At 41.1% G+C, this 15,460-nt stretch overlaps 1 protein-coding gene across 1 annotated transcript in view; it reads left to right on the top strand.

The window, feature by feature from the left end:
• Window positions 1–15,460, top strand: part of LOC146062941 (uncharacterized) — a 178,428-nt gene that overhangs the window by 103,525 nt on the left and 59,443 nt on the right. The window contains exons 32-33 of the mRNA XM_083174951.1: window positions 4,655–4,798; window positions 9,934–10,077. Coding sequence (XP_083031077.1) covers window positions 4,655–4,798; window positions 9,934–10,077 — 288 coding nt within the window. The remainder of the gene's footprint in view (window positions 1–4,654; window positions 4,799–9,933; window positions 10,078–15,460) is intronic.

The raw sequence follows: 15,460 nt of genomic DNA, 5'->3' as shown, positions 1-15,460 counted from the left end.
TGTGCAAATTTGCGTGGGAGTGTGGTGACCAGAATAAGGCCCATCCCTTTCTTCTCCCCCTTTCTCTATCTGATACCCTCTCTAGCTCTCACCTCTTTATTTCTCTAATTTCCTCTTTTTCCATGAAGCAGTCTCTCTCCCTGACCACCCCTCTGTCCTTCTATCTCGCTCCTCTTTTTCTTTCTCCACTCTCTTCTTTGCTTTCTCTTTCCCTGACCCCCTCTCTGTCTCTCACTCCACTGACTACACCAATTGTAAAGCGCAACTGAATTAATAATGTTTTTTGTTTCCTTTAAGCAGTATTGGTTGAGCTGTTCTGATTCACAACTGGTTTTCTTAGACCTGGGAAAGTGAGCAGGCACATTCACGTTTCCTGCTCAGATAATCTTGTTTATTCTACAGCAGGTTAAGCTTTGTGGACTTTGTAAACTGATTCGTGATATGTGTGTTTCTTCATGCTATACTCTAGTCTATATCTTGCTTTATATTTTTTTTGCATGTTAATTTTTATTAGAATTAGATTACAAATGAAAGGTTAAAACAACGGGAACATTTTCTTTTCGTTTTTGAAAAGCTCAGTCTAATACAATCTCATCCCTCACATAAGTGAAAGCACTGTAATCAAGTATACAACAAAAATGTGACATAATAGATAACATTGCATTTTAATATAATTCCCAATAGACATTTTAACAATGAACTTGTTGTGGACAGGTTTAACAGAAAATAAATATCAGCGATATATTGTGAAGGAAAGAGAAGGGGGAAAGAAAGAAAGAGTAGATGGGGGAAGGGGGATAGGTAGGGAGTGGGAACCAACAGGAACATCTAGTGGGGATTGCGCTGGTTTCTATTGGTGTGCTTGGGCTCAGGATGGAGGTTGAGGCTTGTTAGCAATACTTTTGTATTTTTCTAGCCAAGGGAGCCAAATCCTAACTTTATATTTTAATAAAAATAAATTGGGTAATTTTTACAGGTTAATTTGTCAGTGGCCTTAACTACCCGCATAAAAAATATATGGATTATAAACCAACTCCTAATGTTATTTGTTTTACTAGCTAGTTTTTAACATTTATCCATACAAGAACTGCAATGGGTGACAAGGCTAATAGACTGCCCCTACATTGTACTATTTGTGGCCACTGGCCAGGGTGACCCAAATGCTTTTATTAGATGGATTTTTATCATTTAACACAAAAACATATTAACAATGCAAGTGGCAAAAGATTTTACTGGCAAAACTTCTGGGTAATGAGTATTATTAGGGGTGTAAAGGTGTTGCTGCTGACAACTTAGAACATAAAATAAACAGGGCCGGATTAACAATGGGCCTGATGGAGCTACAGCTCCAGTCCCACTCTCCAAATAGGCCCATTTTGTAGCTGAGGGCCAGGGCTTTCCAACGAGCCCGGCCACACGTTGCTAGCCCCCCAGGAACCAGAGATACCGTCAGGCAAACCTGGAACGTTTTACCCATAGGATAACATGGGACCTGCTAATTCCGACGCCACCATGTTCCAACTGGTGCCAGTTCCCCCTCCGGCATCACAGAAGCTTGCGGTTGATCTCAAATAGCTGGGCCTTTAATCTGATACCAGGCTGTTCCATATGAGTTCATATATTGCGGGTAAACCGTTTTTTTTTTTCATTTCTGAAATGTAATTTCATAGCTGTTCATGTTGTTTGAGGGCAGATTTCTCTGGAACCCAGTTTCACAGGACCAAAATCATTTGAAGCCCACATGTAAATGGGTCAGTTGGTTCCGAAGATTCAAAGATTCAGCTGTTTGTTTAAAGGGGGGGGGGTGTCTCTCCCCCTCACACCAGATAAAGCAGAGACTAGGCTGGTGTAAAAGGCCCCGGGAATGTCCCTGCATGATCGTGGGACCATATTACCGGGTAATTCCCTGCATTTTCTGGTTTTAAAGGAGTATTATTTCAAATAGCCGGGACCTGCAGTGCTCTGGATACAGCCGGGCAGCCCCCTGTTCTCTGCCCGGGTGTCAATGGCTGTGCTTTCTGCCCGGCGGCGGCTGTCCCCCAGTTACCGGAAGCATGTATTCCCCTTTGGTAATGAGCATGTAATCCCACATGGCAACGAGCATGGAACCCCTGGCAATGAGCATGTAGGAAAGCAGCACTTACTGTATGTAGCATCATTTTTAATAGGTATTATGGTGTTTGGCATAATACGTAATGGACATTATGGTGTGTGGCTTAACATTGTGGTGTAAATTTTTAATGCTCGGCTTTGGCTTGCAATGCCCCTGTTTATGGAGCATATTGTGCATTATTGCTCAATCTGTTTGGTACAGTGTTTATTTTGTCTCAATCCATGTGGCCAAAATGTGAATTTTGCCTTAATTTGTGCGACATAATGTGAATTTTGACATATTCACAGTGTGCCATAGTGTGAATTTCTGCTCAGTCCATGTGAATTTTGGCTCATTCCATGTGGCATAATGTGTAAGAGGCAAGTACAGTATAAGGGGGTTACTATTGTGTTGCATGATTTGTATAAGGGGTATATGGTGTGGTAAACTTAGGTGACCACGTAAAATGTGCTGAAATGTTGTCTACCAAGTTTCGGCTTTTAGTATTTTTTTTTTATGACTTTTTATGACTGGAGTGCCTCCTCATCCCACAAGTATCTTAGCACATCGGCATCCTGAGGGTGCACCTTTGGAGGGCACCCACCAATATATCTCCCTGCATTTTTCCTATGCCAGCCCCCTGCCTTTTCCAGGCATATATAAGTATTTACACAAATAGAGACGCACCCATTTGTAGACCACCCAAACAGAACACTGGTCACACCCCCCACATTATTAGGTGCTGGCCACAACCACTATCATTGCGCATAATAGGCCCTTGATAATTTTTAGCTCCAGGCCCATTGAGACCTTAATCTGGCACTGAAAATAAATATAGCCTTTTTATTACTATACACAAAATATTTATGTACAATTGTCATTGATTTCCAACATAAAAAGCATTTAATCTTTACAGTGCTTTAAGCCTGAGCTTAGATTCAAGAGGAGCTTATGATGATTATTATTATTGTTGTTATTATTATTATTTACAGTTTCATATATAGCGCAGCAGATTCCGTTGCACTTTACAATTGTAGACAGCGATAAAACAAACTGGGTAACAACAGACAGACTTGGAGGTAAGAGAGCAAGAAAAGGGTTTCCTCTACTAAGTACAGGGAAATGAGAGTGCTTAGGTCCTGGGTTGTTATCTTAAAAGCAGCTGCAGCGTAGGGAAGGGTCAGTCCCCTATGGGAATATACAGAAAGAAACACAAGTAGCAGCGCTTAAATGATAAAAATAGGTGAATCAATGAAAAGATAATATTTAATAATCAATTATTAGGCCCAATGACATAAATAAAATTAAATTAAAAACAGTATAATCCAGATTGTAATGGATAATGAATTACCCACAGTGGGGTTGGAATGTAACCTGCACTGTCCACAATAACAGTGGTCCCGAATGGTGATGGAGTCCACACGGCGTTTTTGTCCTGTGATGATGTGTGAGGGAGTCCCTTCTAGATGGTTTAGTTGGGACTACAACCTCTTCACACTTTGTATCCACTTAAGCCAGGTGTTATTTAGCCAAAGACATCCAAACTTGCAGGGACCAGGTGGTCAGTGAAATCAGCAGGAGGGTCCAACTTTACTGAAGGGTCCAACAATACTGGATCTGGAAAGCACCAACGTGTTTCACTGGGCTAAACGCCAGCTTTATCAATTGTCTTACAATTGTAGACAGCGATAAAACAAACTGGGTAACATCAGCCAGACTTGGAGGTAGGAGGGCCCTGCTGCAAGTTTACAATCTATAGGGACATAGGAGGGAAACACAAGGACAGGCACCAGTAATATCATAGAAGTCCCACCAAGTTACAAGTCCAGAAGGGAAGCTATATAATACATAAGTGCCTCAGAGGGTTATGTGTGTGTGTGGAACTTAAATATGATAGGCTTGCCTGAAGAGGTGAGTTTTCAGGGAACACTTGAAAGTTTGGAGGCTAGTGGAGTGATGTAAATTACCACCACCATGACCATTGTAGAGAAGCCTTTTTGTAGTCTCACATATTGGAACTTTACTGTGCATGAACTGGACCTCACAAAAGGCCTCCACTCTAGTCCCCTCAAAAAACTAGAGCAACATTACCCGTCCCTTACCGAAATTTTGCTGTGGAGCCTGGTGGTGCTCCATTCTGCCTCTGTGCAAAACCTTTGCAATCAGAATCACTTTATTGGCCATGTATACTCTCCGTATACTAGGAATTTTTTGTGGATACAGTGCAGCTTCAAGCATGGTACGAGAGGGATGACAGCACATACATACATTGCATCAGTTTCGCATACAAATGACAATTCACATGTTATGATTTGCAAGGTATAATCAGAGCAGTTAGGTGTTTAGATTAGCAGTATCTTAGAGTACATTGTTCAATAGTTAAATAACTATCGGGAAGAAGCTTTTTGCAGTTCTTGCCGACTTGCCAGGGATGGACCTGATATATATTATATTTAAATATGCAATTTTTCCTTTTTTAGAAGGTTTGATATGTTTCCTTTCAAATGAATATTAAGTTGAATAGAATGCTATAAATATATACATATCATTATCTTTCCCCAGCTGTGTCTGTGTGATATGACTGATCAGGAACGCTGTGTAGCTCAAGGAGAGCTTGTTGGGGTTCATCTTTTAATGGAGGACATCATTCAAGGCAATTATAAGCCTTTTTCATTTACTATTGAGGGAAACCTTGAAACCAAACAGGTGAGATGGAAACAAATAGTATGTTAATTATTCTTTTTTAGATAATATATTTTTCCTAATGCACAGTTGCAATATATACAACACAGTAATAATGGCCCAAATTTGGAAATTGTTTGTGCTCTTACACCAATGCAGCCATTTGGAAAACTGATTGAGGATTGTTTAGGTTGATTATTTTAAAGAACCTACAGTGTATGATTTTCTGGAAAATGCTGCAAATATAAAACTTTCCAATTTATACTTCAGAAATAGTGAGAATAAAACTTCATACGGGGGTTATGCCATAAAGCAAAATGTTTTCTTTAAATAAAGTTTTATATTTAATTAATACATGGGTATTCCACTTTAAATATACATTTTCCAAAACCTTCATTCCTTCTTCCAATTAATAGTACTTTTGCAAATGTTCCTTTTTGTTTGAACCACCAATTGCTCATATGTAAAGCCGCATAAGAAATACTGTAACCAGTGAACAATCGAACTAAGCAAATTATCAGTAGGCCACGTACTAGATGCATATGAAAGTTAAGTGTTGTGCATCCAGAGTGTTTCTTATCGTATTATTAAATCCTCCCCCTCCTTTGTATAACGCCCAGGACAATGACTGCGATTTTGTACAAACCAGATGTCTTGAAGTAAGCAAGTGGTTCTAGGGTTTGTAGATGTTCCAGTGGGATATCATCAAATATCTGTTAGATAAAATGAAAAAGAAAACCAGTGCCCACTTTGGTGTAAAATATTAAGGTGATGGATAATTGTGTGTAATTTCAATATTAGCAGGTATTGGACTGTTATCCAGCTGGTGTACTGTAGTGGCTGCACAGGCAACATGAGGTGATGCACTTGGTTTTATTTTGTTTAATCGCCAATAGTTCAATTATGAATATCCGTTCCAAGATATAAGAAAATAAGTGATGTCCTCTAATGGTGTTAAATCATTCACGGGATGATAACAATATTTCCCAAAATAGATCAATAATGTAGATAGTATTTGGTGAACCCATATATATATATATATATATATATATATATATATATATATATATATATATATATATATATATATAAACAGTATGTAGAATAAGTGTCACTCTGGGACTTGTACCTGTGCATAAAAAGTTTTTACTGTGCGTAAACACACAAAAATAACTTTTTATGCACAGTTACAAATCCAGGAGTGACGCTTATTCTACATTCTGGCTACACATTGAAGAATCTACCTTCATGAGCGCGCACCTGGGCAAGCTTCAACACTGTTCCTGCCAGCCGGGTAGTGCCGGACCTTGCTATAATTATAAATATATATATATACACAGTTGTGCTCATAAGTGTACATACCCTAGCAGAATTTGTGATTTTCTGGCCATTTGTCAGAGAATATGAATGATAACTCACAAACTTTTCTTTCACTCATGGTTAGTGGTTGGGTGAAGCCATTCATTGTCAAACAACTGTGTTTACTCTTTTAAATCATAATGACAACAGAAACTACCCAAATTACCCTAATCAAAAGTTTACATACCCCAGTTCTTAATACTGTGGGCGGTATTCAATGTGAATACCTGCGAGGTGCAGCGAATCCTTTTTAGGATTCGCTGCACATTCGCCACGTTCCGGAGCCAGCGGGCTCCGGTATTCAACGTGTCAGGGGCTCGCTGCCCCTGACAGGCGAATATGAGCTCCTGCGGCGATTGCCGCAGGGAGCCTCAGGACGGAGCCAGGCAGAGAGATGGTAGTCTCTGCCTAGCCCAGACCTTTGTGGGGGCTTAGGTGTGCTCCCCGGGTGCCAGGCAGCACAGGCTGCCCCCCCGGCGGTGCCAGCAGGCTCACGTATATTCACTACACATAGGCCCATTTTGTAGCTGAGGGCCAGGGCTTTCCAACGAGCCCGGCCACACGTTGCTAGCCCCCCAGGAACCAGAGATACCGTCAGGCAAACCTGGAACGTTTTACCCATAGGATAACATGGGACCTGCTAATTCCGACGCCACCATGTTCCAACTGGTGCCAGTTCCCCCTCCGGCATCACAGAAGCTTGCGGTTGATCTCAAATAGCTGGGCCTTTAATCTGATACCAGGCTGTTCCATATGAGTTCATATATTGCGGGTAAACCGTTTTTTTTTTTTCATTTCTGAAATGTAATTTCATAGCTGTTCATGTTGTTTGAGGGCAGATTTCTCTGGAACCCAGTTTCACAGGACCAAAATCATTTGAAGCCCACATGTAAATGGGTCAGTTGGTTCCGAAGATTCAAAGATTCAGCTGTTTGTTTAAAGGGGGGGGGGTGTCTCTCCCCCTCACACCAGATAAAGCAGAGACTAGGCTGGTGTAAAAGGCCCCGGGAATGTCCCTGCATGATCGTGGGACCATATTACCGGGTAATTCCCTGCATTTTCTGGTTTTAAAGGAGTATTATTTCAAATAGCCGGGACCTGCAGTGCTCTGGATACAGCCGGGCAGCCCCCTGTTCTCTGCCCGGGTGTCAATGGCTGTGCTTTCTGCCCGGCGGCGGCTGTCCCCCAGTTACCGGAAGCATGTATTCCCCTTTGGTAATGAGCATGTAATCCCACATGGCAACGAGCATGGAACCCCTGGCAATGAGCATGTAGGAAAGCAGCACTTACTGTATGTAGCATCATTTTTAATAGGTATTATGGTGTTTGGCATAATACGTAATGGACATTATGGTGTGTGGCTTAACATTGTGGTGTAAATTTTTAATGCTCGGCTTTGGCTTGCAATGCCCCTGTTTATGGAGCATATTGTGCATTATTGCTCAATCTGTTTGGTACAGTGTTTATTTTGTCTCAATCCATGTGGCCAAAATGTGAATTTTGCCTTAATTTGTGCGACATAATGTGAATTTTGACATATTCACAGTGTGCCATAGTGTGAATTTCTGCTCAGTCCATGTGAATTTTGGCTCATTCCATGTGGCATAATGTGTAAGAGGCAAGTACAGTATAAGGGGGTTACTATTGTGTTGCATGATTTGTATAAGGGGTATATGGTGTGGTAAACTTAGGTGACCACGTAAAATGTGCTGAAATGTTGTCTACCAAGTTTCGGCTTTTAGTATTTTTTTTTTATGACTTTTTATGACTGGAGTGCCTCCTCATCCCACAAGTATCTTAGCACATCGGCATCCTGAGGGTGCACCTTTGGAGGGCACCCACCAATATATCTCCCTGCATTTTTCCTATGCCAGCCCCCTGCCTTTTCCAGGCATATATAAGTATTTACACAAATAGAGACGCACCCATTTGTAGACCACCCAAACAGAACACTGGTCACACCCCCCACATTATTAGGTGCTGGCCACAACCACTATCATTGCGCATAATAGGCCCTTGATAATTTTTAGCTCCAGGCCCATTGAGACCTTAATCTGGCACTGAAAATAAATATAGCCTTTTTATTACTATACACAAAATATTTATGTACAATTGTCATTGATTTCCAACATAAAAAGCATTTAATCTTTACAGTGCTTTAAGCCTGAGCTTAGATTCAAGAGGAGCTTATGATGATTATTATTATTGTTGTTATTATTATTATTTACAGTTTCATATATAGCGCAGCAGATTCCGTTGCACTTTACAATTGTAGACAGCGATAAAACAAACTGGGTAACAACAGACAGACTTGGAGGTAAGAGAGCAAGAAAAGGGTTTCCTCTACTAAGTACAGGGAAATGAGAGTGCTTAGGTCCTGGGTTGTTATCTTAAAAGCAGCTGCAGCGTAGGGAAGGGTCAGTCCCCTATGGGAATATACAGAAAGAAACACAAGTAGCAGCGCTTAAATGATAAAAATAGGTGAATCAATGAAAAGATAATATTTAATAATCAATTATTAGGCCCAATGACATAAATAAAATTAAATTAAAAACAGTATAATCCAGATTGTAATGGATAATGAATTACCCACAGTGGGGTTGGAATGTAACCTGCACTGTCCACAATAACAGTGGTCCCGAATGGTGATGGAGTCCACACGGCGTTTTTGTCCTGTGATGATGTGTGAGGGAGTCCCTTCTAGATGGTTTAGTTGGGACTACAACCTCTTCACACTTTGTATCCACTTAAGCCAGGTGTTATTTAGCCAAAGACATCCAAACTTGCAGGGACCAGGTGGTCAGTGAAATCAGCAGGAGGGTCCAACTTTACTGAAGGGTCCAACAATACTGGATCTGGAAAGCACCAACGTGTTTCACTGGGCTAAACGCCAGCTTTATCAATTGTCTTACAATTGTAGACAGCGATAAAACAAACTGGGTAACATCAGCCAGACTTGGAGGTAGGAGGGCCCTGCTGCAAGTTTACAATCTATAGGGACATAGGAGGGAAACACAAGGACAGGCACCAGTAATATCATAGAAGTCCCACCAAGTTACAAGTCCAGAAGGGAAGCTATATAATACATAAGTGCCTCAGAGGGTTATGTGTGTGTGTGGAACTTAAATATGATAGGCTTGCCTGAAGAGGTGAGTTTTCAGGGAACACTTGAAAGTTTGGAGGCTAGTGGAGTGATGTAAATTACCACCACCATGACCATTGTAGAGAAGCCTTTTTGTAGTCTCACATATTGGAACTTTACTGTGCATGAACTGGACCTCACAAAAGGCCTCCACTCTAGTCCCCTCAAAAAACTAGAGCAACATTACCCGTCCCTTACCGAAATTTTGCTGTGGAGCCTGGTGGTGCTCCATTCTGCCTCTGTGCAAAACCTTTGCAATCAGAATCACTTTATTGGCCATGTATACTCTCCGTATACTAGGAATTTTTTGTGGATACAGTGCAGCTTCAAGCATGGTACGAGAGGGATGACAGCACATACATACATTGCATCAGTTTCGCATACAAATGACAATTCACATGTTATGATTTGCAAGGTATAATCAGAGCAGTTAGGTGTTTAGATTAGCAGTATCTTAGAGTACATTGTTCAATAGTTAAATAACTATCGGGAAGAAGCTTTTTGCAGTTCTTGCCGACTTGCCAGGGATGGACCTGATATATATTATATTTAAATATGCAATTTTTCCTTTTTTAGAAGGTTTGATATGTTTCCTTTCAAATGAATATTAAGTTGAATAGAATGCTATAAATATATACATATCATTATCTTTCCCCAGCTGTGTCTGTGTGATATGACTGATCAGGAACGCTGTGTAGCTCAAGGAGAGCTTGTTGGGGTTCATCTTTTAATGGAGGACATCATTCAAGGCAATTATAAGCCTTTTTCATTTACTATTGAGGGAAACCTTGAAACCAAACAGGTGAGATGGAAACAAATAGTATGTTAATTATTCTTTTTTAGATAATATATTTTTCCTAATGCACAGTTGCAATATATACAACACAGTAATAATGGCCCAAATTTGGAAATTGTTTGTGCTCTTACACCAATGCAGCCATTTGGAAAACTGATTGAGGATTGTTTAGGTTGATTATTTTAAAGAACCTACAGTGTATGATTTTCTGGAAAATGCTGCAAATATAAAACTTTCCAATTTATACTTCAGAAATAGTGAGAATAAAACTTCATACGGGGGTTATGCCATAAAGCAAAATGTTTTCTTTAAATAAAGTTTTATATTTAATTAATACATGGGTATTCCACTTTAAATATACATTTTCCAAAACCTTCATTCCTTCTTCCAATTAATAGTACTTTTGCAAATGTTCCTTTTTGTTTGAACCACCAATTGCTCATATGTAAAGCCGCATAAGAAATACTGTAACCAGTGAACAATCGAACTAAGCAAATTATCAGTAGGCCACGTACTAGATGCATATGAAAGTTAAGTGTTGTGCATCCAGAGTGTTTCTTATCGTATTATTAAATCCTCCCCCTCCTTTGTATAACGCCCAGGACAATGACTGCGATTTTGTACAAACCAGATGTCTTGAAGTAAGCAAGTGGTTCTAGGGTTTGTAGATGTTCCAGTGGGATATCATCAAATATCTGTTAGATAAAATGAAAAAGAAAACCAGTGCCCACTTTGGTGTAAAATATTAAGGTGATGGATAATTGTGTGTAATTTCAATATTAGCAGGTATTGGACTGTTATCCAGCTGGTGTACTGTAGTGGCTGCACAGGCAACATGAGGTGATGCACTTGGTTTTATTTTGTTTAATCGCCAATAGTTCAATTATGAATATCCGTTCCAAGATATAAGAAAATAAGTGATGTCCTCTAATGGTGTTAAATCATTCACGGGATGATAACAATATTTCCCAAAATAGATCAATAATGTAGATAGTATTTGGTGAACCCATATATATATATATATATATATATATATATATATATATATATATATATATATATATATATATATATATATATAAACAGTATGTAGAATAAGTGTCACTCTGGGACTTGTACCTGTGCATAAAAAGTTTTTACTGTGCGTAAACACACAAAAATAACTTTTTATGCACAGTTACAAATCCAGGAGTGACGCTTATTCTACATTCTGGCTACACATTGAAGAATCTACCTTCATGAGCGCGCACCTGGGCAAGCTTCAACACTGTTCCTGCCAGCCGGGTAGTGCCGGACCTTGCTATAATTATAAATATATATATATACACAGTTGTGCTCATAAGTGTACATACCCTAGCAGAATTTGTGATTTTCTGGCCATTTGTCAGAGAATATGAATGATAACTCACAAACTTTTCTTTCACTCATGGTTAGTGGTTGGGTGAAGCCATTCATTGTCAAACAACTGTGTTTACTCTTTTAAATCATAATGACAACAGAAACTACCCAAATTACCCTAATCAAAAGTTTACATACCCCAGTTCTTAATACTGTGGGCGGTATTCAATGTGAATACCTGCGAGGTGCAGCGAATCCTTTTTAGGATTCGCTGCACATTCGCCACGTTCCGGAGCCAGCGGGCTCCGGTATTCAACGTGTCAGGGGCTCGCTGCCCCTGACAGGCGAATATGAGCTCCTGCGGCGATTGCCGCAGGGAGCCTCAGGACGGAGCCAGGCAGAGAGATGGTAGTCTCTGCCTAGCCCAGACCTTTGTGGGGGCTTAGGTGTGCTCCCCGGGTGCCAGGCAGCACAGGCTGCCCCCCCGGCGGTGCCAGCAGGCTCACGTATATTCACTACACACGATCAAAATGATCGTGCAGTGAATATATGAATATGTAATGAGCGGCTCCGCTCTGGCGCCACCTGCTGGATGCTGTGTAAAAAAAAAATAAAAAAAAAAAATATTATTTTTAAAATTAAATATATATTCATGTGCTTACAGCACATGAATAAAAATAGCATGCCCCTCCTCAGAATAAAATTCCTGATTTTTTGACACCAAATGTAAAAAACAAAACACTTTATTTTAAAAGTTCACATTCCACTTCACCATAAAAAGATAGCGATTGCTACTCGGTGAATCATGGTGAAAAAAACCTAGAAATGTATTCGCCATGTGGTCATTGAATAGGGTGATTCACCGTTTTTGACAGAAATTCGCCAAACAGCACAAATTCGCCATAAAAACCTGGCGAATCAGGCTCATTGAATACCGCCCTGTGTATTGCCCCCTTTAACATCAATGACGGCTTGAAGTCTTTTGTGGTAGTTGTGGATGAGGCTCTTTATTTTCTCAGATAGTAAAGCTGCCCATTCTTCTTGGCAAAAAGCCTCCAGTTCCTGTAAATTCTTGGGCTGTCTTGCATGAACTGCACGTTTGAGATCTCCCCAGAGTGGCTCAATGATATTGAGGTCATGAGACTGAGATGGCCACTCCAGAACCTTCTGCTGTAGCCAATGACCGGTCGACTTGGCCTTGTTGGAACGTCCAAGTACATCCCATGCGCAGCTTTTGGGCTGATGAGTGCAAATTTTCCGCCAGTATTTTCTGATAACGTGCTGCATTCATCTTGCCATCAATTTTGACCAAGTTTCCAGTGTCTTTGTAGCTTACACATCCCCAAAACATCAGCGATCCACCTCCGTGTTTCACAGTAGGAATGGTGTACCATCATAGGCCTTGTTGACTCCTCTCCAGATGTAACGTTTATGGTTGTGGCCAAAAAGTTACATTTTGGTCTCATCACTCCAAATTACTTTGTACCAGAGGTTTTGAGGCTTGTCTCTGTGCTGTTTTAAACATTGTAAGTGGGATGATTGTGGGTACTTGTTTCCTAGCACAGCGCCCATCGCATCGTATACCATAAGACTAAATATGGTATACAATGGGATGCGATGCGATGTGATATTGTACAATAAAATATTGTATCACATTGTATGCCATGCAATGGCATACGATGCGATGGTATACGATTTTTTATTGTACAACCACCCTGATGGGTCCTTACAATGTTAAATGCCCCCCCCCCCCCCCATTGTCAATGCCACCCCAGGATCAACGCCAACCCGAAGCGTGGCGAGCGCAGCGGTACGCATCCTCCGACCTTTTCATACGCCCACTATCCACGTCGGCGTGGAGTTGATTTTAGATAGTGTGGCGAGCCCGAACCGTGGCAAGCGGGTGCTCAATACATGTAAAGTAATAAGCGTCCCTAGTAACTGTTACAATAAGTATTACAAGTAACAGTGTAAACTGTTTAATGTATCATTTTAAATATCACTAAACATTAGATGTATTTGTTTATTACATTATAATACACTTCAACGTATTTAACTGTTAATATATTGGCTTATCTTTGGCATAACTATATGCCGTAATGCAGCCCTTACATGTTCCCAGCATAGGGGATGCAAACTGTTTTTTAGACTGTTTTTCAAACAAATAAACTGCCACAAGTAAAGACGGTGCTTGTGTATTATCACGGCTCCCACAAAATCTGCCGAAAATCGGCCGCAAATCGCATGGAAAAATCGGATGCGATTTTGCGGCCGATTTTTGGCCGATTTTCGACCGATTTTTCACTTTTTCCGGCCTATTTGCATGCTGTTCCATCATTGCACACCTTGCACACCCCCGATTTCCATCGTAGTGCATCGCATGCAATATAGTGGCATGTGATGCATGCCATGCGATGCATGTGAAGCGATTCGATTTGTAATTGTACAATCACCGTGATGGGTGCTTACAATGTTAAATGCACCGCCATTGTTAACGCCACCCCCTACTATCAACGCCAACCCGAAGCGTGGCGAGCGTAGCGGTACGCGTCCTCCGACCTTTTCATACCCCCACTATCCACGTCGGCGTGGAGTTGATTTTAGATAGTGTGGCGAGCGCAGCGAGCCACCGTGCCTGAAGCGTGTCGAGGGGACGCGGAACACATGTAAAGTAATCCGCGTGCGCTCGCCACGCTTCGGGCTTGGTGGCTCGCTGCGCTCGCCACACTATCTAAAATCTACTCCATGCCGACGTGGATAGTGGGGGTATGAAAAGGTCGGAGGATGCGTACCGCCGCCCCTCGCGGGCTCGCTGCGCTCGCCACGCTTCGGGTTGGCGTTGATAGTGGGGGTGGCGTTAACAATGGGGGTGCATTTAACATTGCGAATCACATCGAATCGCATGCCACTTGCTGGCATGCGTTGCTATGCAATATTTAATTGTACAATCAGGGGCATTTTCCCGAAAATCACATCGCATACCATCGCATAGTACCTGGGGGTGTGCAAGGATGGAATAACATGCAAATCATCAGGAAATGGCCGAAAATCGGACGCAAATCGGACGCAAAGTCGCATCGCAGATCAAATCGGCAGATAATCGGATGCGATTTAGATGAAATCGGGCGCCGTGATAATACACAAGTACCGTAAAGACAATAAACAGAAGTGTTTTAAATCCTGCACTTAAAGAACAGAGTGTAATGCATTGTTACTGAACTTAATGGAGCATTCAGTAAAGAGTTTGTTGGACATTAGAAGACACATAGGTGCACTATTCTATTAAAGGCAAACAAAAGGGATTTGCCCTGTTTTTTTTTCACCAAGTTTCTTTTCTTGGTCACTTCAATTACAGAGTATCCTCTCCCAAAAAAAAAAGAAAAAAAACACGTTCCAGAGAAAACACCATATTCACAATTGAAACCATGAAAATGAGTCATTTATCAGGGATTTTTTTTCTCCCGCCAAAGTCAGTCACATTGCACTAGGACAAGCTTGTACTATCTTGTACTAAGCTAAAGTATATTAATAAACCACTCTAAGACATCATGACATCATTTTAACTAGATCGGAGCATCTTCACAGTTTTTCTAATTTTACCAAAAAAGTGAAACTTCTGGCCTCTTGCCAGAACAGAAGATGTTGACTCTTTCAGACCACACAAATTAAATGGTATATTGCCGTTTCTTTGCCGTTTCAAAACGGTTATATGTGCGGTCTGAAAGGCCCAGAGTGAATTTACCGTTTTAAAATAACCAGTTTCAGACCCGTTTTTTTTGCGGTCTGAACGAGTCTGAAACGGTACCCAGGCAGCAGTGAGTACTATTGGTCCCTAGTGCCTGCATATTTAATGAGCCGGACGCTAATTACATATGTGCATATGTAATTAGCCGATAATTACATATGCACATATGTAATTAGTCACTCATTACATATGCACATATGTAATGCTCGGCCGGCTCCTTCAATATGCACTGCGCTGGCTCAGAGGGACCAGCGCAGAGGGTACCTGGCTCAGAGGGGACCTGGCTCAGAGCGGACCCCCCCCCCC

This window comes from Crinia signifera, chromosome 3 (genome assembly GCF_055691185.1).
Source record: "Crinia signifera chromosome 3, ASM5569118v1, whole genome shotgun sequence".
Lineage (NCBI taxonomy): Eukaryota > Metazoa > Chordata > Amphibia > Anura > Myobatrachidae > Crinia > Crinia signifera.
The sequence above is the reverse complement of the archived record's forward strand: the minus strand, read 5'-3'. Positions and strand labels throughout refer to the sequence as shown.